At 44.8% G+C, this 27,826-nt stretch overlaps 1 protein-coding gene across 1 annotated transcript in view; it reads right to left on the reverse strand.

The window, feature by feature from the left end:
- Nucleotides 1-27,826, reverse strand: part of LOC129334945 (uncharacterized) — a 74,669-nt gene that overhangs the window by 24,588 nt on the left and 22,255 nt on the right. Inside the window, exons 3-5 of the mRNA XM_054987336.1 lie at nucleotides 24,147-24,262; nucleotides 22,419-22,466; nucleotides 2,734-2,839 (exon numbers count right to left, since the gene is read on the reverse strand). Of these exons, the coding sequence (XP_054843311.1) occupies nucleotides 2,734-2,839; nucleotides 22,419-22,466; nucleotides 24,147-24,262 (270 nt within the window). The remainder of the gene's footprint in view (nucleotides 1-2,733; nucleotides 2,840-22,418; nucleotides 22,467-24,146; nucleotides 24,263-27,826) is intronic.

The following is a 27,826-nucleotide window of genomic DNA, read 5'->3' on the forward strand; positions in this document are numbered from 1 at the left end:
ACTGTGAAAACGGCTCATGTTTGCATTTGTGGACTATCTGCAGTGGAGAACCTTCCACATTATTTATTATACTGCCCGCTATATAATGCACCCCAAATTTAAATTTCTGGCCAGAATTTTACCTGCAACTGCAGCTCAGCAAGGCGCCGAAACTTCATGATCAGCAGCACCCAAGTCAATCAAACATCTAATAAGATCAGTAGGGTGGAATGACCCCATCTATCAATCTGTTAGTGAAGATCATCAGCTACGGCTACATACAGTGTCATATTCAGGACAACACCCGTAATGAGTGGCATCCAAGAAATTAATAGCATCTAGCAGACGTGAAAACAGCATAGTAGCCACATTCATTACTGCTCAAAGGAAGATTGCAGATGTGTGACTGGATGGAAATCAGATTAAGATGGATAGCCGAGTTTGTCTGTAGCAGTGGAAAAGAGCAAGAGTCCAGTAGCATCTATAAGACTAACAAAATTAGTGGTAGGGTATGTGCTTTTGAGAGCCACAGCCAGGGCTGGCGCCACCATTGAGGCGGTGAGGTGGGCGCCACGGCTGCTGGAGTGCTGGAGGGGGCGCTGGAGGGGGTGCCAGGGGTGGAGGCGTGCACCACGGAGCTGGCATGCCTGGCCCGCAGTTGCTGCAGCCGGCTAGCCACGCGCTGCCACCGCCGCCGCTACATGTCCCCCGCCGGGTGCAGCTGCCGCGGGCCAGGCACGGCAGGCATCCGGGCGGTGTGCAGAGCGCGGGCAGCCTCTGCGCCGTCCCAGCCACCTGCCAGCCAATAGGCCCAGCTTGCTGTGTGATGACGTCCTCATGTGGTGACATCATCACACAGTCCAGGGGTGCATGCATGCATTGTGTGCACGCATATGTAGGGGTGGCTGCAGGCGCCACAAACCCTGGCGCTGCCCCTGGCCACAGCTCACTGCCACAGGCATCTGAAGAAGTGAGCTGTGGCTCACGAGAGCTCCTACCCTACCACTAATTTTGTTAATTTCATAGGTGCTACTGGACTCTTGCTCTTTCCCACTGGGTGGGAATCAGACGTCAAAATTAGGCTATTTTGAGTAGGAGCTTTAAGTCCAGAGCAATGCATTCTGAATACTTTTATAAGGGGACTAAATACTTCTTATAAAGTGGCAGATGACGGTGATTTTGCCTTTTTCTGCAACTCATTCTTAACCCAGGTGTCGTTTCCCACTGTTAATCCTTATTGTTCTGAACTTCAGCAGCCAATACTGTCAACCTGGCTAGCCTGGCTGCAACCTCCAGTGGAACCCATCCTGACCCACCAGTTAGAAGATGCTGGGAGACAGTGTATGAAGCCTTTCCCCAAAGTTATTTTAAATTACAGACCACTGGCACTGAACTGGAAGATGGGATGCAAAACTAACACAATAGTAAAGAGTCCAGTCGAACAAAGAGAGCTGTTGTTCTCGAAAGCTTATGCTACAATAAATTTGGTTCATCTTAAAGGTGCTACTGGACTCTTTACTATTTTGCAACTACAGGCTAACACGGCTAAGTCCGCTGGATCTAAAACTCACATATTGTGCAACATTACATCCAGTACTGGCCATTGCTTGAGGCCATTGGTTTGAATCAGAGAGAAGAACAGTATTCTAACCCCATAAAACTGTTTTGTGTTCCACATATGATGGCTTTTATAATAGTCTTGGCTGGGCTGGAGAGGGAAAAGTGCAAATATCCATGTTTAGTTGTTATTTGTTCCTTGGGGGCTCCATGTGTACCGATTGGGTACATTTACGTGTAGATTTTCCCAGGAGAGTAAATAGCACTCCCAGAGCCTTTTCAGGTTGCAAAAATAGAGGAAACATGAAGTCCTCCCTGTGCGCTGCAGTCCTGGTCCAAATCTAGCCCTCACATACCCGGGAACTCAGTGAGGAACTTACAAATCAATCCCCATAGTGGATCTGGACAGAAGCTGAGGACTTTGTAATGTGTGCTTTGGCCCAATGGTTGTCCATGTTGCAGGGGTGCCTTACAGGCAGGGCTTTTTTTCAGCTGGAATGTGGGGGAATGGAGTTTTAAACACTGTAGGAAGTTTAATTTTTTAAAATCCATATTTGGTTGTTTTATTATTTTTAATAAATCAAGTGGCATTTTTTAAATATTATGCTGTGTGCCATTGGAAATCTTTGTAAAGCAGCTTATACATTATGCAAGCAAATGAATGTATTCGAATTGAAGTCATTGCAATCATTTTGGGAATCAAAGTATGCATAAAAGGAGATTGCCCCGTGCATGAAACTCTTGGTTTTGTATGATCAGTACAGTCACATATTTTCCACTATCAGTATGCATAACTGAAAACTCAATTTTTGCTTTTAGGGTACATATTCACATGTACCAAACCTGGAAAATATGCCTATTACATACAGGGCTTTTTTTCAGCTGGAACGCGGTGGAACTGAGTTCCGGAACCTCTTGAAAATGGTCACATGGCTGGTGGCCCCGCCCCCTGATCTCCAGACAGAGGGGCGTTGAGAGCGCAGAGGGCAATCTCAACTCCCCTCTGTCTGGAGATCAGGGGGCGGGGCCACCAGCCATGTGACCATTTTCTCCAAGGGCAACCCACTGACTTCCACCACCTCTTTCCCCAGAAAAAAAGCCCTGCATATAGGCCCATTCAAAGGAGATGATGCTGGAATATTGCACTTGGGAACAATAGCATAAACAGGGGAAATGCAAATTCTGCCCACGTGGTACCTCTTAATTTGGTCTCCAGGCTGCTTTTGAAGAGCCAGGATGCAGCATTACAGAAGGTCTGGAATGTTATCTGGTCATCATCAGTGACAGGAATTTGCTGTAAGAACTGAAAGAAACAATGTTATTACAAGCCAAGAAGACATAACAAGAACGACGTTTGATTTATATACTACCCATCTGGACAACTTAATGGCCACTCAAAGGAGTTTACAAAGTGTGTTATTATTATCACGACAATCACCCTGTGAGGTGGGTGAGGCTGAGAGCGCTCCGAGAAGCTGTGACTGACCCAAAGCCATCCAGCTGGCTTCAAGTGGAGGAGTGGGGAATCAAACCCAGTTCTCTAGATTGCAGACCTGGCACTCTTAGCTACTACATCAAACTGGCTCTAAGGGGAGATCATAAGATCACCCCCTTCTGCCAGCTCCCTCACCCCAATTAATCACACCATTAAAAATTTTTGAGCTTGTTCTAGTACTGGCAGTTGATTCCTCATCCTTGTAAATTATCATAACTAGAGGTGGGCACGGACCGGCAAACTCCATGGACCACCAGTCTGTGGTCTGTCGATTTTCACGGACCACGAACTTTTCACGGACCAGCCCCGTTTTCAGACTGGTTCATTGGTCCATGGTCCATCACTTCCGGCAGCCCTGGCTCTGCCCCTTCACATCCAAAGAGCCCAAATGCACAGAGAATCTTCAGTAGCCTTTCCTCCAGCCACCCTCCAAGTTTGGTTAAGATTGCATTTCGGACGTCCAAGTTACAGACCCGCAAAGCCGCCACCCCCAGGAAACTTCCAATAGATACTGGAGTCGCAAACACCAATTGACTTGCATTGGCTATCAGCACCAAAAAGTTGCAATGAGGCAAAATCAAAGAGAAAAGGGTGGGGGAAGAGCCCTCTTACTCTCCAAACAGACTCTTTCCCAGCCATTGCCTAGGGGGTTCATTCTTGCTCCTTGCTCACATAGAGAAAAATGGCAGCTGTCTGGTTGTCAGACAGAGCTGCCTATCAAGGTTTTGAAAGCTAAGATTGGCTACAGAATGTCCATCCCTCCCTTGCATAATGAAAGATCTCTGGTTGGCAGGCAGAACTGCCTACCAAGGTTTTGAGAGCTAAGATTGGCTGCAGAACCTCCACCCCTCTCTTGCAAAATGAGAGCTCTCTCGTTGGCAGACAGAGCTGCCTATTAAGGTTTTGAGGGCTAAGAGTGGCTGCAGAATGTCCACCCTTCCGTTGCCTAAGGAATTCATTCTTGCTCCTTGCTCCATAGAGCAGAATGTGAGCTCTCTGCTTGGCAGGCAGAGCTGCCTATTATGTTTATAAGTGTTGCAAAAGGTCTGCGGACATCCTCACCATTGCCTAGGGAATTGATAGATCGGCACCAGGATGTCTGGACTCATGAACTACAGACCAATGGATCGGCCCAAACAGACCAAAATTTGTGAAAAAGGTGAGTCCCACGAACTGTGTGTTTGCGAACCACAAACCAGGCTGGACCATGCAAAATTTTGGTCTGTTTTATGGACCATACCCACCTCTAAACAACACAATTCCCAACTGTAGGAATTAGTGACCACAGGTCAGTTTTCCCTCCGTGCTTCAAAGAAGTCACACAAGTCCTGTTAAAACCACTGGCACACAAGGGAGTTGTAAGCTAATTTGTCCTATTGATATCCATGGAATTGAAGGACATGAAACTTACTTTGGAATGGGTCCACAGAACTGTATTCTTCATGACTAAGGCCCTACATATACCATGGCACCTGCTAATATATTTACTGGTGCCCACTTTCTTTTTCCCCAAAGCATTCCATCCCTAAAGCAAAGACCAAATCCTGTCTTTCCTCTACTACACTGGAGTAGGAGATGATGCAAAAAAAGACTGGTGGCATCTTGTTTATGACCACAGGGAGCATCCATCTGGAAACAGCTGCCTCCCTCATTGGTGGATATTCAGCTTGGAAACTCCTCTCATTTTGTGCATCTGTTCAGCATTTAGTGATTGAAGCTAGTCTCCATAGCAGCTGTGATGGACTACACTTGAAAGCAGGTGTCAGTTCCTGGCAGGTAGATCCCTCAGACCCTCTCTAGTGAACACACATTGGTTCCAGTAGAAAAGCTTTATTTAGGATTTGACAGTTCAGGTCTGCACTCCATCACAGAGCTCGGTAAAAGTGATAAGGCAAGGCAAGCAGTTCTATGTTATACTTGATTTTCCCGCACTCAAATAACTGTTAAGGTTTTGGTGCGCAGTATACATGGGTCCTGTGAGAACCCTTTTTAGTTATGGCTAGACATTCAGTATACAATCATACATTCCCAGCATCTGGGCAAAATAGCAACAGCTGGCATCTGGACGCTCCAAGGTCAGTGCTAGCTTAGAGGAGCATATTTCTATAAGATAACAGGAGAGGCCCACTCTGGGTCTCAAAAAGTAACACTTTTACTAAAGGAGAGAATACATCAGGTTAATATGAGCATTGTGGTTACAACATACAGACAATCATGGCATGACTGAATACAGACATGACAGCAGGTTTCCTAATCAAACAGCTGGGAGGGAAAGAGTTAACTCTTGCTTGGAATGAAGAGGTTGAGTGACAGGCTGCTCCTTCCTCTCTTATTTGGTCAATTAGAACCTGCCTGAAGGGCTAACAGTCAGGATTTCTGACAGGAATATTTAGAGAGAGTTTGTGAGTGACTGCGATAGGAAAGATCAGACAGGTTCCACTCTGCAGTGAGGAAAGAGGAAATGTATCTTAACTGTAACATCGCTGTCCTGAAGAAGAATTCTATTTAAGAATTCTTAGTATAAGTATCAGCAGATACTGAAGCCCACTCAACACAAACACCATAGAACTGGGAGTGTGTTTTGGCAAGAGTAATCGGGTAGTGGGTAGACTCTGTTTCAAGCTGGAAGAAGAAGGGTAATATCTTCTTAGGAGAAGATTAAATCCTGCTCAATTTCTAAATGGGATTTGACTCCGAGAAGGAATCCAGGTCTGTTATGAAGGGAAGACAATTTTAAACTAACTACAGGAAATCTGAGTTGTCATAGGAAACTCTGGTAAGAAATGTTGTTGCTGTAACTAAAGTATTAAGTAAAACACCGCTCACTGTTAAGAACCAAGAATGTAAGAAACTAAGCTTCAAGGAAACTATTTTACCTGTTACTCAAAGTGTATTCTGTACTACCAGCAAAATTTTACCTCAACATTTTCATTTTCTGACTACACTTATGCAATCCCTGCCTGTTAAATAAGGTTATTTTCTTTTTGAGTGTTATAGAGTCTCCAGTGCCATTTCCCACAAAAAGGAAGAGGGCTCCTGCTTCTCCTCATGAATTTCCTGGGCTGGGCTAAAAAGCCACAATTATATCTGCATGTCAGGTTGGGACAAACAGACTTTCAAAACACAAAGATTAACATGCTAATTGGGGCTGCTCAGCCAAAGCAGGCAAACTGAATTTTGCTGGGAAAACCTGTCTCACAGTGGGAAAGTGAAGAGGTGTCTGTCATAGCAGCCATTTTATGACTGATCCCATCTACCCCATGATAGGGATTTTGCTGTGGTACTCACTACCTGTTCATAACGCTTCAGAAGAGACTACAGGCTCATCAAGGTGGAGGACCTCTGAAACAAAGGCTGCTTCCTTCCCTGGATATCCCTCTGCGGTCTCTGGTCAACAAAGAATACTTCCTTGCAAACGCTTTCCATTTGACACTTGAGGTGCAGAATTAAAAATTCTCAGCAGCTGCTCGCCAACTTTGACACAGCTTCTCTCTACAGGTCATTAAATAATTTCCTTTCCTGACAATCTCATTGAAGTGCTGCCCGTTCTTTAAGTTAGAAGATGGAGTGGAGGATCTTTAACCAATAACAAGTGCTGAAAGATTGGCTGTTTAGCTGTGACACTTCAGAACCCCGGGTGGGAACTAAATACTCCTCCATACAAAAAAGTATTCCCACCTGCTGTCTAAAGTGGAACAACCAAAGCCACACCTCCTAGAGAGAATTACTGGCTGTTGTGGTTTTATATAAATGGAGCCTTATCTAGGCACAGGTGAATAATTTTAACTACAATTTCAGTTTAATGTGGTATGACTTTAAAGTGCTTTGCTTTGTCCAGTGTCCATCTTCGATTATTTGTTTTTAAATTATACTCCGTCTGACCCTCTGTGAACTGAGGGTTGAAATGAGAGGGAATGGGCCATCTTCCATCGACTCAACAGTACAATATCCAGATCAGCCAAACACACTCACTCATTTCTGAGAAGAAAATACATGTAAAAATTCATTTAGTTGTATAACAAAAGAAGGTAGCTGTTGGGGGAACGGATTACACGTTGCCAGGGCTTTTTTTCCTGGGAAAAGAGGTGGGGGAACTCAGTGGGTTGCCTTCAGAGAAAATGGTCACATGGCTGGTGGCCCCGGAGCGGCGCGGAGGGCAATCTCAACTCCCCTCTGTCTGGAGATCAGGGGGCGGGGCCACCAGCCATGTGACCATTTCCAAGAGGTTCCGGAACTCCATTCCCCCACGTTCCCCCTGAAAAAAAGCCCTGCATGTGGCAGATAATAAACAGCTGCAGCTGAGTCAAGAGATTTGAATCCTTTGTTATTCTGAAACCATGTGAATTACTAATAATGAATGGGGACAAGTGAACAATTCATTATTTGGATTAAGTATTTTTAAGCATTTATCAAACCTCATAATAAAAATGAGGAAACTAAACTTTTCTATCAATCATTTTTTTTAGCCTGTCATCCTCCAAAGAGCTCAGAGTGCATTAATTAACTGATTAATGATTTTGTTCTCTATGACCTTTTAATACTTATTCATGTGTACTCTCTTTTTCTACTGCTATCATCCGGTTTTAAACACTGTAGGAAGTTTAATTTTTTAAGATCCATATTTGGTTGTTTTATTATTTTTATTAAATCAAGTGGCATTTTTTAAATATTATGCAGTGTGCCATTGGAAATCTTTGTAAAGCAGCTTATACATTATGCAAGCAAACGAATGTATTCAAATTGAAGTCATTTCAATCATTTTGGGAATCAAAGTATGCATTAAAAGGAGATTGCCCCGTGCATGAAACTCTTGGTTTTGTAAGATCAGTACAGTCACATATTTTCCAATATCAGTATGCATAATTGAAAACCCAATTTTTGCTTTTAGGGTACATATCCACATGTACCAAACCTGGAAAATATGCCTATTACATACAGGGCTTTTTTTCAGTTGGAACGTGGTGGAACTGAGTTCCGGAACTTCTTGAAAATGGTCACATGGCTGGTGGCCCCGCCCCCTGATCTCCAGACAGAAGGGAGTTGAGATTGCCCTCCCGGCATGGAGGGCAATCTAAACTCCCCTCTGTCTGGAGATCAGGGGGCGGGGCCACCAGCCATGTGACCATTTTCTCCAAGGGCAACCCTCTGAGTTCCACCACCTCTTTTCCCAGAAAAAAAAGCCCTGATTACATACATATTCCAACAAAATAGTAAGTATCTTTATTGGGAAGATTGCAAGTAGCACAGTCTCCTGCAATTTGAGTTTGGAGCACCATAATCTTGACACCTGAATAGAGCTTGTCAGTAAGCCCATTTAAACAGAGATAATATCCCCAGTTAGCTGTCATCACGGGGAGCCGTCTGCCCTGCACCAAATAGCGGTAAGTTATTGAGAAGCAAATATGTTCCCCTGTACATTCAAAGGGCTTTTTGCACGGGCAATTTTGCCGCTTTTGACCTCATAACTCTTCGGATTTTCTTCCGAATTCTGGACACTTCAGCCGCATTGAAATATGAAGGAGGAGTTTACCGTCTGAAATTCGGAAGAAACTCTGAAGAGGTATGGAGCCAAAAGTCCAGTCGATTCGTGGGGACTGGATCAATCCTTTATTGCTTCAGCACAGCCATAGCAAATAACAAGAAAAGTACAATATTATTAATACAAATTACTACATCATAAAATTTAAACCGAAATTGACAAAACTCCATCAAGATCTTTAAATCCATAAAATCCATAACAGCATGTAGTATAGTATAATACTACTAAAGGGAACTTATTAATACCTTCAAGTAAATTAAAACTTACTTCCATAGTCTTAAGTGTATTTTGTTTACCCATGTTACAAACTTTGCCACTTGCATTGTAATGTGGGGACTCGATCAGTATTATCCAAGCGTTCGGCATGGACAAATATAACTTTTTATTATGGTGCGTATACAACTAAGAACAAAAAACCCCTTTTCCTTTGAAGTCTGATATTGCTATCAATCGACTAGGTATGTTGTATGGTTGTGCCAATGCTGTATTACAGAATAATAGTACAAAAACCTGATCCCTGCCACCTTTCTTAATTCATAGAGAAAATCTTTGCACATCATGATGAAATCTTTCTAATAGTCAGCAACTGTACTTACCTTTGCCAACCTCTCCTAAGCAAAATCCTTAAAGCAACAAGGGTTACCAATTCCGTTTCATCTTAAACTGCATGCATTCCCCTCACCACCAGAGGGAGCACTAGAATCAAATTTCAAACAAGACCTATTTGCTGTCTCTACTTCCTGTTATGAAAGATACTAACCAAAGAGACAAAGCGCCAGGCAGCCCATCCTAGCCGGATTGCAAAGCAAAATTATTTTTATGGTTCGCCAATTAATATCTCTTCCCCTTCCAATGACTAATCATGTCTGAGAGCAGAACCACAAGTGACAAAAGGCACAGATTGGACACTTGTCAGCTTCCCTCAAGTTTTGATGGGAAATGTAGGCGTCCTGGTCTCGCAGCTTGGCTCTCCGACTGCTGTCCAATGGACTTTTCAACTGTCACTTGTCCAACATTCCGCCAAACTGCCTACATTTCCCATCAAAACTTGAGGGAAGCTGACAAGTGTCCAATCTGTGCCTTCTGTCACTTGTGGTTCTGCTCTGAGAATCTAAAAACGTGGTTAACTTCTTATTTCAGCCCGGAGGTAATTACAAGATGTTGGTTGGAAAGTGCCACTAAATATACCCTGTTGAACCAAATTACATGTTATATACCACCCGTCTCTCTAGCCAGAAATCTAGCCATTCTATATGTGCCAAATTTTCCCATTTTAATAGGTTTTGCTTCTACCCAGAAGAAAACAGAACCTGGGAAGCAGCTGGTAGTCTGACTTAACAACTCCCTCTTTTTTAATTCATGAATAAAATCCTTACATGTCACAATGTCATGTTAAGAATTTGATAAGGTTAATTTCCAGAGAAGAAGGGGGCAGCACCAAGTCAAGTCAAAATGAAGAAGAAACAAAAAAATGGTGCAAAGAGAATATTCTTTCATGTTGTATAACCCCTACGCGTTTTGCCTCAGCTTCGTCAGGGAGATCTATCAGTAAAATAGTGTATAAAATACAATTAATATGACATTTCAACCATTTCAACCATACTGAAGGTCAGTAAGATCTTTCTACACTAACTTCTAAAAGAATGTAGGATATGGAATGTTGTTAATATATATGTAAGTTTATGCAGTCTTAAGTCTTCACATACTAAATGTATTCTGTATTGCACTCTGCACATGCTCTGTATAATAGTCCAGTTTTTATAATATTTTACAGTGTTTTTATAATAATTGCCATAATATTTCTATGGTTGATAAGTCATATTAATTGTACACTGTTTTACTGATAGATCCCCCTGACAAAGCTGAGGTGAAACGCGTACGGGTTATACAACATTAAAGATTCATTCCTGCACATACACATTATATAGTATACAACACCAAAATTATACTGGAGCCAAAACAGACACTCTTATTCTACAATAATTGCGGGGGTGAAGGGTGACATTGTAATCTCACTTTCCTTCTCTCATGGAATTAGATTGCCTGGGAAACATCCCATCACTGAGAGCGGCTTAGCTTCTTGCAAGGTTGCTGTACTACATGCTATTATGGGTAATGATGCCAGCCTCCAGGTAGGGCCTGGAGTCAAAGTGGGGGAAAGAGTGGCTGGTTGGCTTGTGCAGGAAGAATGGCAGCTGCTGGTATGGAACTGAATTGGTGTGCACTCTCAGCAAAAGAAATGCAATGGGGCTGTCTAAGCCAATACATGTGAAAGAACCAGAGAGGATGCTAATTTCCTTGGAATAAATTCCATGCTCCTTCCCTGGATCCAGCCAGAACGCACTGTGCTTCTCCGTCTCCATCACACACGAACACACATGAAGGTGCCTTATCAGACCAGCAGTCCCTCAAGGACAATATTGTCTTCTCAGACTGACAGAAGCTCTTCACGGCCTTAGGCACAGGTCTTTCACCTCACCTACAGCATGTCCCTTTGAACTGGAGACGCTGGAGATTGAAGCTGAGACCTTCTGCGTTCCTCTGAGCCACCACCATGTAGGACTCCACCTGAGTTCCCTGGACAGGGAACTATATTGGCTATATAGATTGGGGGCCCCCCTTTTTGCCAAAATCAGATAGGGCCAGTCCTCATACGGGAAGCTGGCTTGGGGTGGAGAAGGCCGGAAGAAGTGGATTAACATTGTATCCATTAATTGCACAGCTCTTTGGCTGTGAGTCCAAAGCCAAAGGCGTATCTGGGGAATTTGTTCCATGAAGGGAAAAGGCATAGGAAGCAGGGCAGACTCTTAAATAAATAGGAAATGTCATCATGGATCTGTCGGATCCATAAGACCGCAGTTTTCATTGCACCCATGAGGCTGGAATGTACGACAAAGGAAATGCAATTAAACTGTGAACAAAATGGTTGCTGCTCTAGGCATCTGTTCTTAGTGAGTGTTCCCCCAAACTCTTAGTGAGTGTTCCCCTCTGCGAGGGCAATCTCAACTCCCCTCTGTCTGGAGATCAGGGGGCGGGGCCACCAGCCATGTGACCATTTTCAAGAGGTTCCGGAACTCCGTTCCACTGCGTTCCAGCTCAAAAAATGCCCTGCATTTACGGAATGCCCTTCCCTTTGAGGCCCACCTGGAGCCTTCATCGTTCTCATTTAGGTGCCCGGACAAAACATTTCCATCCATCCAGGGTTTTAATTAAAAAATTGATCTTTTAACACCATTTTATGGCTTGCGTTTGATCTGAAAACTGTTATTTCAAGCTGCTCGAGGACCTCTGCTTTTATACTTGTGTGCTCTTCCTTCAGCAAGGCTGTTTGTCAGCTTCAGAAACCAGATGTCTTCAGGCCTCAGGTGGCAGGGAAGGGGGTCGCACTTTAGGGTAGCCACCAGCTGGTTTGGGAAATACCTGGGGATTTGGGGGGTGGAGCCTGGGGAGGGAGGGGCTTAGGGAAGGGTTGGAGCTCAGATGGTTATAATGCCATAGAGTCCACCTTCCAAAGTAGCCATTTTCTCCAGGAGAACAGATCTCTCTCATCTGAAGATCAGTTGCAATTCCAGGAGATGTCTTGGCGTCACCTGGAGGCTAGCAATCTGATTCTGCTACCTTGTTCCTTCTGCACTGGGAACAACAGCACGTTCTGTCTGCCTCTCCCTGTGTTTCCTTCTCCCGGAAAACTGCTTTGAAAGGATTCCCCTTGCCTCCCCATCCAGACTCCCTGGGTGGCCCTTCTCCCAGCCTATCCAGCTTTCCCACCCCATCTCAGTCCAAGGTGAGGTATTTGCCCAACTCTCCACCTGGTTTCTCCCTGCTGCTAAAGCTTCCCCAGTGGTTCCCTCAGAGTCTGTGCTTGGCCTGTCCTCCTGTGGGCCTGGCCAAGGCTGGGCAGCTGTGCTGCAGCAGCAGGCAGGTAAGTCAGCTGCATAGCCAGGGGTTGTTGCCGGGGACCGGACGTGAGCATCAGCAGCTGCCACTGTGATGGGGAAGGAGGCCTGAGGGGGCTCCACGGAGGCACCAGCAGCTGAGGTGCTGTCAGAGGAAGCCTGAGGAAGATACCTGCTGTCGCGGTGCTGATGGGGGTGGCAGAAAAAAGGGCAACATTGCTGGACGATGCTCTTGCTGTTTTTTTAAAAAAATTCTGGATCTTTTAATGTTGCATTTCAATTAGTAACTGTGAATGTTTTGTTTTTTCATCATGTAAATGTAAGCCCCCGCAGGCATGTTCTACAGTGAGGTGGCATAACAATGTTCTAAATAAATCAATAAATGCTTTGATTCTTGCTGTAAGTCATTATTGGAGGTCCGGAACCTCTTGAAAATGATCACGTGGCTGGTGGCCCCGCCCCCTGATCTCCGGACAGAGGGGAGTTGAGATTGCCCTCCGTGCCGCTCAGCGGCACGGAGGGCAATCTCAACTCCCCTCTGTCCGGAGATCAGGGGGCGGGGCCACCGGCCATGTGACCATTTTCTCCGAGGCCACTGAGTTCCACCATCTCTTTACCCAGAAAAAAAGCCCTGGCTGTGGGCATAAGTGAATTGCGGGGTCCAGGGGTAGGATGGCCTGTCGCTACCATAATCTGAGCAGTTTTATTTGACTGTCTTCCATTTCCAATTTCCAGTTTCCAGTTCCCAATCCCTGGCCTCTACTGCTGATTCATTGCAGCTTCAGATCTGAAGAATTCCTTCTCTTCCAATATATTTTTCCTCCTTTGGATGCTTTCCATTTAATTTCTTGTCGCTTGTGGAAAACGAAGCTCTTTCTCATTTCTGCTTCTCTTCATCTTGCCACAATCAGCATCAAGCACTGGATTTTCTTCTCTTTTCCCTGTCCAAGTGAGTTTAATGTGGAGGACGGAAAAGAATGGATAGTGATCCATTTCAGAGTTTATGTGCAACCCAGATACATGAAGCTGATCTGTCAGAGACAGATACTCCTCCATTTTCAAATTGATTGAAAAAACCTTTTGGGTATATGTAGCTGAATTGATTCTGCTAATAATTTTAATTAAATGAATGTTTCCTGACCTCAGCTGAAATTAACAAATCAGTCCTATACTGATTAAAATCTGGTGATAAGGGGGATTTATTTTTTAGAATAGAACTTCTATGAAGGATTTGGGACTTTTGCTGAAAATGGTATATCCGTGTCAAGTTGTCCCAACGGTAACATATTCTATCGATCACTCGATGCCTTGGATTACATGTAGAAGAAGTTTCAGTTCCCAGGTTCCCAGGAGAGGCAGTTTTTAAAAATTCCTTCATAACTTGCCTTTCTCCCTGGGGTGGGGGGTGGCGGGACACAAAGCAGCATACAGCATTCTCCTCACCTCCATTTTTCCTTTCCGGTGGGGTAGGTTAGGCTGAGAGGTTTCGTGTGCATGCGCACAAATGCATGGGCGTGTGACTGGCCCAAGGCCACCCTGAGAGCTTCCATGGAAGATCGCGCAAAAAACATGGAAGATCTTCCGCGATCTTCCGCGGTTTTTGCGCGATCTTCCGCAGTTTTTGCGTGATCTTCTGGGTTGTTATGAGCAGTGGGGAGTCGTGTGGAAACGGCCCTGGTTTCCTAGATCCTGGTATGTCACTCTAGCCACCATACCACACTGACTCTTAATGGCTTGCCTGAGGATGTCAGGAGAGCCCCCCCCCCCCCCGTTCTCCTCGCTTTCCACAAAAGATGCAAAACCGAATTATTCAAAAAAGCTTTTGCATTGTAGGGAGGGGCTCTCAGATGCTTCACGAATGAGTTAGGGACCATAGACTTTCCCCATAGACTTCACCACTATGTTGCCTTACATACTATCTGTTGCTTTAAATATGTGCTGCTATGAGCTATGAACTTCATGTGGATTCATGTCAGCCCTAGAATTACTTATGCGCTGTTTCAGCATTTCTTCAACTCTGTATTGGATTCTTGCTAATGCTGTGTCTTTGTAAACTTGTGTTTATTTACCCTATGGCATTGTTTATGGAAATGTCCTTGAAATTCACTGTGCTAATCTCACACTGTGTAATCTGCCTTGAGTCTCATTGAGAAAGGCAGACTATAAATGACAGAAACAAATAAAATAGATAAAGGCCATGAAGTCACAGAGTTGTAGGCTTTCTGGCCCAAGCCAGAGCCAATTTTTAGAACAACAACATGGAAAATCACACAATCTTATGCCATGTCTCATTATACTGTGAACATTACTGTACAAAGCAAATAATTCAATCTAGAGGTGCCATTTTTAGAAGTTTTTTTCTTCTATAATCCCATAATCAATCAATTGATGCTATTTATGCTCTGCTTTCCTCCCAATAGACACTCAAAGTGGTTTATATCATTCTTCTCTCTTCCATTTAACAAAGTCACAACAATCCTGTGAGGTAGGTAAGGCCGAGAATGTGTGTTTGACAAAGTAGGAATTTGAACTGGGGTCCCCCAGATCCTAGCCCAACATTTGAAATACCATAGCACACTGGTAAATGTGTTATTCTGTCCTTACAGCTAAACCACAAGAAATGAATTACACAAGAATGTGCACGTGAAGGGAGTTGCAATGTTAACCAGGAAGCCGAGTTTTAAAAGACAGATCAGAAGGCTTCGTCAATTGCCCCTCTCTACAGAGCCAGCAAGGATGCTCCTCAGAGGGAATGTTTATTTCATCTTTGCCTCCTAGAAGGGGAGGCGAAACTGGGAGCCTTGGGGAAGTGAAGAGCACCTGATTCCAACCGGGTAAAGTGGGGAGGCATTGCTACCTGTTCCTCTCCTGACTCCGGTAGGTTGAATGAGGGGGTGGGCATTGCCTCCAGCTCTGCTCCTGATCCCAGAGGAGTGAAGGGGGAGCGGGCATTGCCTCCTGCTCCGTGCCTGATTCCAGCTAGGGGAATAGGGGCGGGCATTGCTGCCTGCTTTGTGCCTGATTCCAGCTGGGTGAAGGTGGGGGCGGGCACTGTCACATGCTCCTCTCCTGATTCCAGCTGAAAGAAGGTGGAGCAGGCATTGCCCACTGCTCCGCTCCTGATCCCAAATGGATGAAGGGGGTGGGCATTGCCCCCTGCTCCGCTCCTGATCCCAGCTGGGTGAAGATAGGGGCAGGCATTGCCCCCTGCTCCGCTCCTGATCCCAAATGGATGAAGGGGGTGGGCATTACCCCCTGCTCCGCTCCTGATCCCAGCTGGGTGAAGATAGGGGCAGGCATTGCCCCCTGCTCCGCTCCTGATCCCAAATGGATGAAGGGGGGTGGGCATTGCTTCCTGCTCCGTGTCTGATTCCAGCCAAAACACTGCCGCCTGCTTTGCACTTGATCCCGGCTGGGTGAAGGGGGCGGGCACCTGTTCTGCTTCTGATCCCAGAGGAGTGAAGAGGGAGCAGGCATTGCCTCCTGCTCCATGCCTAATTCCAGCCAGGTGAATAGGGGCGGGCATTGCCGCCTGCTTCATGCCTGATCCCGGCTGGGTGAAGGTGGGGGCGGGCACTGTCACATGCTCCACTCTTGATCCCAGCTGGATGAAGGGGGGTGGACATTTCCACTTGCTCTACTCCCTCTGGAGGCGCACCAGGGTAGGAAGTGAGTTATCTTGAATACGCTTAGCCTTTTATAATAGGATACACAAATTATAAACTTAACGCTGGTAAACAAAAGGTTTATTTCTCCAAGCACAGATGTGTTCCTAACTGCAAATATTAATTTATTCAGAAAATAATAACAACAACAACATTCACAGCTTTGCTCATCTGAACAGGGTCTTCTGCAGGTGCCAGGCTGCACATGGGTGAAATCAACAGCAGCCCACACATGGGCTTTCTCTGTGGTGGCCCCTACCCTGTGGGAACGGCCTGCCTGAGGAGGTCAGGAGAGCCCCCACTCTCCTGGCTTTCCGCAAACGATGCAAAACCAAATTATTCAAAAAAGCTTTTTACTCAAATGGGAGGGCAGTATAGTAGGGAGGGAGTCACAAATGCTTTGCTAATGTTAGGGACCATAGACTTCACCCCTGTGTTGCCTTACATATTATCTGCTGCTTTAGATATGTACTCCTATGTACCACATATGCTCCATGTTGTTTAATGTCAGTCTTAGAATGGATTATGTCCTGTTTCAGTATTTTTTCTACTTTGTATTGGATTCTTGCTAATTTTATGCCTTTTAAACTTGTACCTATCTACCCGATGGGAATCTGCATTTCTCTTGTGTTTTAATACAGAAAATCGTCAAAATCGAGACCAAGTCTACCAAAATAGCTAGTCCTTGTGAAAATCCAATAGGGAAAAATATTCTCAGAAAAAATTTCCATCCTCCATGTTAAAGTGGAAAATATGAGCTAAGCACACTGAAGACTCAATGTTTGTAGAAGGCAACTCTCACCGGGATTGCCTAGGGTAACAACATCATTTATCGGCACTGGAACACATGAGAGGGAAGGGCAAGTTTCCAGTCCAGCGGTACCTTCAGGTTTTTCCATGGTATCAGCTTTCATGAGTCAAGCTCCCTTTGTCAGATACTAGGGATCTTGGCTCTCAAACAGTTATGTTATGATATAGTGTTTAAGAGCAGCAGGACTCTCATCTGGAGAACCAGGTTTGATTCCCCACTCCTCCATTGGAAGCCAGCGGGATGACCTTGGATCAATTGCAGCTCTCTCAGAGCTCTCTCAGTCCCACTCACCTCACAGGGTGATTGTCATGAGGATAATAATAACACATTTTTAAAATGCTCTGAGTGGGTGCTAAGTTGTCCTGAGGGGTGGTATATAAATCGAATGTTGTTGTTGGTGATGCTGTTGTTATTATACCCTGGAAAATTTTGTTGGTCTTTAAGGTGCTACTGGAGGCTGGATTCGAAACTTGCTCTTCTACTTCAGACCAACTACCCACTTGAAACATGAGAAGGAAGATAAACTTTCCCTGCTTATTCCCAAAGTGAAGTAGATCACTACTAAATAACAGTAGTTGTGTAAAGCAGGCCAGGATCCTTATATCCCCTTCTGTAATGTAGGTCCTATTCATTCTATTATCTGATCTGCTATGCTTGCTCTCTGCTAGAGTGTGAGGAGCTGATTGCGATTGTGAAATATATTTCATGCTGCAGATGTTGCATAACAGAAATTAAAATGTCACTTTGTCTACTAACAAAGGGGTGTGTATGTGTGTGCCAAATTTAAGTTTTCTATCTATTACAGAAGCACCTTTATCAATGCTGATGGCCCTCAAGGACTGTGTGTGTGTGTATCACAGCTTTGAATCTCTCTTGCTCCTTTGTGTGAACTTGATTTATAGAAGGTTCATGGATCGTGAACCTCTAGAAATCAGGTTCCATTGTAATTCCCCCCCCCCCCTTCTTTTCTTCTTTTTTGGTCCATTTTTTGGGTGGATCGTAGGCTGCTCAGCTCTGGAGTTTTTCTTCCTCTCTAAAAAGAGACAACCTCTTGGCTTCACAGACAGCAAAGCAATTATAAATTCCTCAGACTCTAATTAAAAACCAGATAGGTTTCCAAAACACTATTAAAGACACACTAGGGGAATAAGGATTTCAATTTATTGTCATGAATATCAAGCTTGTTTCCTTATTAGCTGCAGAGCAATGGAGAGTAAATGTTCCATAGGCAAAGCAGTCTGTTTAACAATGCTAAAAAATGTTCCTCAACAAGAAAATGGTGTTTGCAATTTGTGCTTTCTTTTCCTTGAAAAATATCTACAGTAAATGAATCTGCTTTAATGAGAAATGCTTCCCATTAGGAGGCACCATAATCCGTAGCAACAGGCAGATGTGTCACTTCTTAGAGTTTACAATCTTCTTTCCACTGCATATTTTCAAAATACATTTTTATTCAGTTTTATTTATGTACTGAGGCGCTTGAGCTCTTATACCAGACATCTAAAGGAAACTGTTGATTCAATCTAACAATTAAGTTTCCATTTCATTCATGCTGTAAGTTAGATGTACATGCCACAGGCCCAATCCAGCCCCCTTGAGGAGTTCAACATGCCCCCCATTGCCAACTTCTGAGAGATGATGAATGGAGGGAGGGGTAGTTGTGGCAATGTGGATTGCTGCAGTCCATTTTATTCTGCAGTTAAACTACCCTTGCCTTGAATAGAAACTCCAAATTTTTTATTACTCGACATGCATATAATCTCCGTATGTGCAGACAAAAAGCAACAAAAAGCAAATTTCCTGATGACACACAAAATAGATGCACATACAATTTGGACACATCTAGGGTTTGTTCATAATGTACAATGAGTGGCTATACACCTAGACAAGACTACTCACCGTTATTCAATTTCAGCTACTGGGCCCTGTGGCACAGAGTGGTAAGCTGCAGTACTGCAGCCCAAGCTCTGCTCACGACCTGAGTCCGATCCTGGCAGAAGCCGGGTTCAAATAGCTGGCTCAGAACTGACTCAGCCTTCCATCCTTCTGAGGTCGGTAAAACGAGTACCCAGTTTCCTGGGGGTAAAGGGTAGGTGACTGGGGAAGGCAATGGCAAACCACCCCGTAAAAAGTCTGCCAAGAAAACGTCGCGATGCGACATCCCCCCATGGGTCAGTAATAACTTGGTGCTTGCACAGGGGACTACCTTTACCTTTACCTAGGGTCTGTTCACAATGTATGATGAATGGCTATACACCTAGGCAGCAGGACTACTCATCATTATTCAACTTCAGCTCTAGTCCTCAGATCCTGGAGACAGCTTCTGAATTTTTGCCATAACATTCCAGGACGGATATATTTCAAAGATCTTAAAAGAATTTTGCATTCAGTTAGGTTCATATCTTAAGAATTATTAAGAACACCTAGAAGTGGTTGTACTATAATACACTAATTAAGAGTTGTCTTAATAAGGGAAGAGGTGTCATGGTTTACAGCTAGTTATTATCATTAGTGGACGCATTCCAGGGAAGGTCAATTGATGATTGTTGCCCCTGATTATTTTTTCATCAGGCTATAGACAATTGTGCTTGTTATCATCTGTTTTAATTAAAATAATGCCTTTTCCCTGCATTAGCATCAGAGACCCAAAGCCCTTCTTGAGGCGAATGCTTACTTGGCAAGAAGGACCGAGATGCTGATTTCCCTTGGGTTTGAAAAACAGTCTTTTTCATGTAGCTCCTCTATACTGCTGTCCCTTTGCAACGAATGCTTTTATTGGGGCCCAGTGAGCGGTTGCAAGTATCTCGTGATCAGGGCTCATTTTGAGGGGGAATGCACAGGAATGCAGTTCCGGCAGTTCCCCAAAGAGGTCACATGACAGGTGGCCCCACCCACCTGGTTAGCCATTTTGGGCCCATTTCGGCCTGGATTGGGACTGAAACAGCCCCGATAGGGCCTCTGACAGGTGGTGGATCACTCTCCCGCTCAGCAGTGGCCTGATGCTGACCATTTTGGGCCCCTTTGCAGCCATTTTCAGCCCCTTTTTGCCATTTTGGGCCCAATTTCGGCCCTGAATGGCCAGGATTGGGTCCAAAACAGCCAGACTAGATGATGCCAGGGGGTGTGGCATATGCAAATCAGTTATGCTAATGACACACTTCCAGTGATGTCAAAGGGCATGGCATATGCCAATGAGTTATGCTAATAAGTTATGCTAATGAGTTCCTCTAGCTCTTTTTCTACGAAATGACCCCTGCTCATGATTCAACATTGATTAAGTTCAGCAATCTAGTATAGACCTAACCAGGGCTGTTTTCAAACTACTTACCTTCCTCCAGAATGCCGTGGACTGTGCAAAAAGCCCGTGAAAGATAGCATCTCCTCGCGTGAGTTTTGCGTGATGTCGCACAAAACTCGCGCAAGAAGACGCTATCTTCCGCATTTTTTTCATGACGTTCCGCAGTGTTCTGGATGAAGGTGAGTAGTGTGGAAACGGCCCAGGGTCTGGTTCGATCACCAACTTTGCCACTTTCTGCAACACATTGTAGGAATCCCAAAATGCATAGCTAGGATAGCTCTAGGATTAGAATTGGGCCAGGGCTCTATGGAAGCCAAAGCATGGCTGCATTCATTCAAACTTAGGCTAAAGATCCTTTTCTCCACAAAGGACTGTTTGCTTTATGAGCTAAACCAAAATCAATTCTACTCCGGTTGGATGCAAGAAATAGACAAGAAACTATCTAGCCTCAGTTCAGTAAAGGACAATATATTAAGACTTAGGAAAAAGTGAATCTATACTAGCTATCAAGAAATGCATAAAAGACCTAGATTACTCCGGCTCAGCTCAGAGAGTATGTTTCACCCGGTTCTTTGGCATCCTTCCACATCCAACTATACTAAATACCTAACAATTCCTCGCTACTCTAGAGCATTCATGCTCGCACACTTGAAGGCTGCCCGCTCAGCAGTTCTGCATGGGAGATACTGTAATTTGCCTTATTCGAACAGACTCAGCCAATGTGATTTGAAAAAGGTTGACTCCCTCTCCTATATGATATTAGAATGTCCTCATTACAATCCGCTGTCCCGGGAGGTCAGACCAGAACCAACAGGTTGAAATTAAATCAAAAGAGTTTTTGGCTAAACATGAGGAAGAACTTCCCGACAGTTAGAGCGGGCCCTCAGTGGAACCGGCTTCCTCGAGAGGTGGTGGGCTCTCATTCTTTGGGGGGGTTTAAGCAGAGACTAGGTGGCCATCTGACAGCAATGCTTATTCTGTGAACCCAGGCAGATCATGAGAAGGAGGGCGGGAAGGGTTACATCAGTGTTTAGTTCTCGTGGCCCTTTCTTACATGCCCAGGATAATGCCGATTGCCACTTGGGGTCAGGTAGCAATTTCCCCCAGACCAGTTCCCCTGGGGATCCTGAGGTGTTTTGCCCTCTTCTGGGCATGGAGCTGGGGTCACTGGGAGTGTAAGGTGGGAGGTAGTTGTGGATTTCCTGCATTGTACAGGGGGTTGGGCTAGATGACCCTAGAGGTCCCTTCCAACCCTATGATTCTATGATTCTTCTTATGGTGCCTTTTAGCTACTATTTTAGTAGGTTCCAGAGGAACACAGTTTGGGGCCCCAACCTCTTAGGCTTCTCAACAGCATCTCTCTACCCTGCTGCTCTGTAGCTATGGGCCTGCCTGAGGAGGAGTTATGGCTCCAGCTCTGCATTGCTCTCGTCACTCTCTCCAGATCCGCCCACACTGCAGCCCCAGACAACGTCTCTCGAGACAGCAAGCTTCCTGCCTGCCTCTCTCTTTCTATCACATTTGCTTTGGTCAGAGAACTCCCTCCTGTCAATCAATGTCTCTTGCTACATTCCAAGAGCCACAGGCCGCTTCGGAGTCTCTTATGTTTTGTTGGCTGAGGGAATATTCTGACCAAGCGGAAACTATTCTAAAATTTAAAATCTAGAGAGAAATATATGAATAAGACATATTAGTCCTGTAAACTTTATTAAGATTATTAATAAATACTATTAATACTAATATTACCATTAGTAGGAGTCATTGTTTGCTTTAAGCGTTAAGCTTTGAAGTTGGAGGATGGATAAATTTGCTGCACAATGAAAGGATATGGATATAGATAGATGATAGATGATAGATAATGTGTGTGTGTATATATATATATATATATATATATATATATATATATATATATATATCGTATAGATGTATAGATATGAAATCAGTGATTACAATGTATTATAGTGTTGAAATATTGTGAAGAAGTCAGTACTGAAATATTGCTAAGAAATATATAAATATAAGGCAGTGATAAGGGAAATAATGAGTTTGGGTTTTTTTCTCTTTTCTTAAGAAGAGGAGTAGACATAGGTTTGAATTCTGTATGTATTGTTTATTTGAAAATATACGCCCCAAATATTATTCTAATACTCTCAAATGTTACAAGATTTTTGTACTCACGGTTCTGAGGTTTTTTTTCTTGTTTAATTTTTGTTCCCCTCTTCTTTTCTTAAAAATAAAAATAATTTTTTTTAAAAATCCCTTATGGAGAAGGGACTGGATTGTGTCTGCCTGTCCTGGAAGAAGCAGAACTTCTGCCCCAGAAGAAATGCTGAGGTGTAACCAGGGATTTTTTTCTGGGAAAAGAGGTGGTGGAACTCAGTGGGTTGCCCTCGGAGAAAATGGTCACATGGCTGGTGGCCCCACCCCCTGATCTCCAGACAGAGGGGAGTTTCGATTGCTCTCCTCGCCGGTCAATCTAAACTCCCCTCTGTCTGGAGATCAGGGGGCGGGGCCACCAGCCATGTGACCATTTCCAAGAGGTTCCGGAACTCCGTTCCACCCCGTTCCCGCTGAAAAAAAGCCCTGGGTGTAACTGGTCACTTTGCTTTGTGACAATCCAGAACCAGGAAGGAAAGCAAAGAACAAATTCCTGGAACTCCCTTCTCTATTCAGGGGAGGGAGGTTAGGGGAAGCAAAAGTTCCAGCTCTGAAGAGGCCCCTCATGAATGTCATTTAATGAGGGGAGACACACTGTAGAAATTTCACCAGCCAAGATGAGCTTGATTAATGAATGGAATAATCTATTGTGCTTCACTGTCATCCTCAGATATCTACTGTTATCTTAATTGATATCCCTTCATCGGAGGAGTCTCTGTTGGGTGATCCCAATGAGGAATATTTTCCTTTCTGTCTCCTCACCTCTTCAGAAGCATAGAGAACAAAGGAAAGAGGGCTATTGCTGCAGGTAAATGCATCCCCTCCCCCGCCTGCCCCCTGTAATGAACTTAATAATTTGCACATAAGGTTGCTGACTGCCTATCCCTTTAACGGAGGCTGAATTTACCAAGCAATATGATCTTCATGCCATGAGAAGCTTCCGCTGTTTGTTTTTACTCGTTAGACCTCTCTTTCAGGGGCACATTATTTTTCTCTAGGCCTTTTGGCAGCCATATTTGCACAGCATTCTATAGGGATGCCCTGACCTGAATAGCGCAGGAGAGCCTGATCTTGTCAGATCTCAGAAGCTAAGCAGGGTTGGCCTTGGTTAGTAACTGGATGGGAGACCTCCAAGGAAGACCAGGGGCATTTTCACACTGCTTACCGGCCACGGAACATCATGCCGAGCTCCCCAAGATGCTGTCGTTCCGGGAGCTTGGCACGATGTTCTGTGGCCAGTAAGCAGTGTGAAAACAGTCCAGGGCTGCAGAGGCAAGCAATATCAAACCATCCCTGTTAGTCTCTTGCCATGGAAACCCCACCAGTGTTCCTCTAAGTCAGCTATGACTTGAGAGCACTTTCTTCTTCCACCACATATCATCAGATCTTGAAAGCTAAGCAGGGTTAGCCTTGGTTAGTAGCTGGATGGGAGACCTCCAACGAAGACCAGGATTGTAGAGGCAGGCAATGGCAAACCCCCTCTGTTAGTCTCTTGCCATGAAAACCCCACCAAGAGTAGCCATAAGTCAGCTATGACTTGACGGCACTCTCCACCACTACCTGTAGGAATAGAGTTGGGTACATGGTTTAACAGGTCTAGTGGGAGGGATTAAAATCAAGAAGAGCCCAGGGTGGAACTTGTGGATGTCATTACGGGCTCCTCTACACCTCCCCCACTTCCACCTTCCCTGGGAATTCAGCCATTTCCTCGTAGACAGAACAGGAACATAACCTGATAGGTGTTTTTACCTTCTGGCCAAAAGGAGTGTTGGTTTGCAGGAAGTGTGTACGTGGCAAGTTCCCCTTCTGATTTGGCTGCAGCATCAGGAAGCGGCTCCAGCATCTCTGTACCTCTGGTACTGTCACTATTCAGGAAAAAAAAGGGTTTAGAATGCCATCACGGACAAGAAGTTAAGGGACTGTATCCCAGTCTTTCCTTTATGCCTATTTGGTTATTTTTTTCATTTTCATGCCTTCCAAACAGTCACTCTCCCTTTCCAGACCACTTGACAATATTAAGGACAGTGTGCTAAAATGAAAGACAAAACGAATTGCAATTTATGGTAGAATGAATCTGGTTACTTAGATACTTTGGAAACCAAAGCAAGGAGGAAAAGGTGAAGGAAAAGGTTCTTCTTGGGGGTACAAATTTGTTCCTAATAGGGGGAAGAGATGCCCATTACACAGCAGATGCTACTTTAAGGCGGGCTGGATCGACGGGGGGCAGGGGGGGTAGTCTGCCCCCAGCGCCACCAGGGAGGGGGCGCCAGGAGCAGCTACCAGCTGCCGGGAGCACGCAGGCAGCAGCGCGGGCAGCTTCGCAGCCCCCCATGCTGCCTTTCGCCTGCCCTGCAGGACAGGGGGCGGCCGGCTTGCCATGCACCCCCTGTCCTGCAGGGCAGGCAAAAGGCAGCGTGGCCACCTACGCCATTTGCCGTTCATGGCAAGCCAGCCGCCCCCTGTCCTGCAGGGCAGGCAAAAGGCAGCGTGGCCACCTACGCCATTTGCCGTTCATGGCAAGCCAGCTGCCCCCTGTCCTGCAGGGCAGGCAAAAGGCAGCATGGCCACCTACGCCATTTGCCATTCACGGCAAGCCGGCCACCCCCTGTCCAGCGGGGAGGCGAATGGTGCAGGCGGCTTCCCAGCCCCACACGCTGCCTCCACCGCGCTAGGGGTCAGGTTAAGGTTGTCCTGGGTGCCAGCAACCCTAGATCCGGCCCTGCTTTAAGGGCAATTGCAAGTGTTACAGCCGCTTTAAAAGTGTGGTTCAATGCCAAATGACTGATAACATGCATCAAGAACTGCTGCATGGCTTGGGGAACACAGGTAACTTCCTATAGGACCACTGCTGGCCTCTAGCAGTTTTATCCTTGGAAATAAAGGTGTCACCCCATCACCCACAGAGCAGCGTAGGAATGGAAGCATATCCTCTTAAGGTGTCTTTTTGCACTCAATGAAGGCTTCAAGAAACGGGGCCTGGTTTTCTCTAAACTGCAGCGATGTTCCCAATATAGTCTGTACCAGTACAGTACTTTTTATTTCATCCTTCCTTTAAGGGGCTTAGGAATAGCTTACATGAATTTGCTCTTAATTTTATCCTCCCAACAGCCATGTGAGGTAGGCCCAAAGTTACTCAGCAAGCTTCAAGGCAGAGTATGAACCCAGATTTTCCCGCTTCCAGTCCAACACTCTAACTGCAACACCACAACGTACAACATGTGCCTGTCTGCTACAGGATAGACAGGTTCTGTTTTGGACTTACTGCACGATGTGTTTATCATCCAAAAAACTACTCATTCCTAAATGTTTGTGTGTAAACTTGGGCGGGCCGTTTAACATCTGTCAGCATGGCCGCATCGGAGCCAGCATGGAGTAGCCATTAGAGTACCAGGCTGGAGTTTAGGAAACCTGGGTTTGAGTTTCCACTCTGCCATGAACTTGAGCCAGTCTCTCTGGTCATTTCCACACTTCCTGAGAGGTATGGTTCACCCTCCAAACAGTGGCGGCTTTTCCCCAATCATCTACGTGTTATCATTTGTCAAATGTATGCATCTTGTTTTGTTACTGGAGTTTTTTCATTTTCTGGCATATAAACAGTTAAAGCACTTCTGAAGCACTCTTACTCCTCTCAGTCTCCACCCAGTTCTTCCCTCAAAGCTCTTTCCCTTCCTTCTTCACATTTCCGTTCAGCCATAAAAGCCAGCTTGCAACAGGAGCTGCAGGCAATCGTGCATGTGCAAAGTAAAAATATGAATAAATTAAAAAATTAAGGGGAGTAGGTGCTTTAAGGCTATGATGATCTCCCCTCCAACCCTGCTTTTGTTTTAGATGGTTTGGAGTTGTCCTGCAACCTCACAATGAAAGGTAAGTGCGTGTGGGGACTGCGTGTGGAGGATGAGTTTTCAGAGGGACTCGGAAAAACACAGACTTAAAGCAGAAAAAAGTAAGGAACGACGAGCTTTGTGGAAACAGCTTCTCTGTCTCTCAGCCTCACCCACCTAACAGGATTGTTGTTGTGAGGATAAAATGGAGGAGACAAAAATGTTGTAAGTTGCTTTGGGTCTCCATTGGGGTGAAAAACGGGGTATAAACTGCACACATTACAGCTCTAATCTGGAGAAACAGGTTTGATTCCCCATTCTTCCACTTGAAGCCAGCTGGGTGACCTTGGGTCAGTCACAACTCTCTCAGAGCTCTCTCAGCCCCACCCACCTCACAGGGTGATTGTTGTGGGGATAATAATATCATACTTTGTAAACTGCTCTGAGTGGGTGTTAAGTTGTTCTGAAGGGCGCTATATAAATCGAATGTTGTTTTTGTTGTTGTTGTTTTATTATTATTATTTAGGAACACATCTAAGAAAAGATGCTTTCAGTTACACCTAAAAATTAAATGTGGACAACTTATTGTTAGGAAAAACAGGTGTGTGATGGAGGTATCCGGATCAGGTATCTTCAGACCTCAAAATCCCTTCAACCGGATATTTAGATTAAAGCAGTTTAAGTTAATAGAGCTAAGTTTATTGAAGTAGTCTGCTGGCTGTTATCTTACAGTGCAACCCTTACAGTTACTTCAGTCTAAGTCTACTGAAGTCAATGCCCATGGGGAGCAGTAGCACAGTAGCACAGCGTCTGCTTTGTGTGAAGACTGTCCCAGGTTCAATCTCCACTTAAAAGAATCAGGTTATGGGTGCTTTGAAAGACCAGGGACCTGGGAGAGCAGCTGCCAGTCAGATCGGACAATACTTGTTGGCAGAGTGCAAGAAATAATAACCCAATCTATGCTTTGGAGTTTGCTTTAAATGAATTTACTGCAACAGGATTTTTGCAAAAGACAGTAACTGACTGCAGGCCATTAATGCAACAGAGCACAAGCACTAACGCATACTATCATACACCAGAGAGAGAAAACAACAGGAGGCAGGTTGAACTGCAAGAGAAAACGTGCAATAAACGCTAAATACTAAAGAATGCTCCACGGCTAGGGTACAAGTGGACTAAACTACTTTTCCAGCAGTATTTACAGTAACTAGACTCTTAGCAGGCTGTTGCTTCTCCAACAATACGGACCTTGATAGACCAAGGGCCCCGTTCTGTATAAAGCAGTTTCATGTGTTCACATCTGCATAGGATTGCACTGTCAGTCTGTTAAGTATTTTGTATTCAAAGTCAGAGACTGCATGCTGGCTGTGTGAGATTGCATGCTAGCTGCAATTTTTCAGAAGCCTCAGCTTCAATTGAAATGAAGCGGCGTACAAGTCTTCAGCTTCTACCCAAACAGAATCAAGCATTCCCTTAGCTATGATAAAAGCCACAAATAGGATGAAGATGGCAGCTCTGGTTAGCCCAAAATCTGCTCTTCCTTATCTGAATGCTGCTACTATGCGTGTGTGTGTATTTCCTATTTTATTGTACTTTATTGTATATATA

The sequence above is a fragment of the Eublepharis macularius genome, chromosome 8 (genome assembly GCF_028583425.1).
Source record: "Eublepharis macularius isolate TG4126 chromosome 8, MPM_Emac_v1.0, whole genome shotgun sequence".
NCBI lineage: Eukaryota > Metazoa > Chordata > Lepidosauria > Squamata > Eublepharidae > Eublepharis > Eublepharis macularius.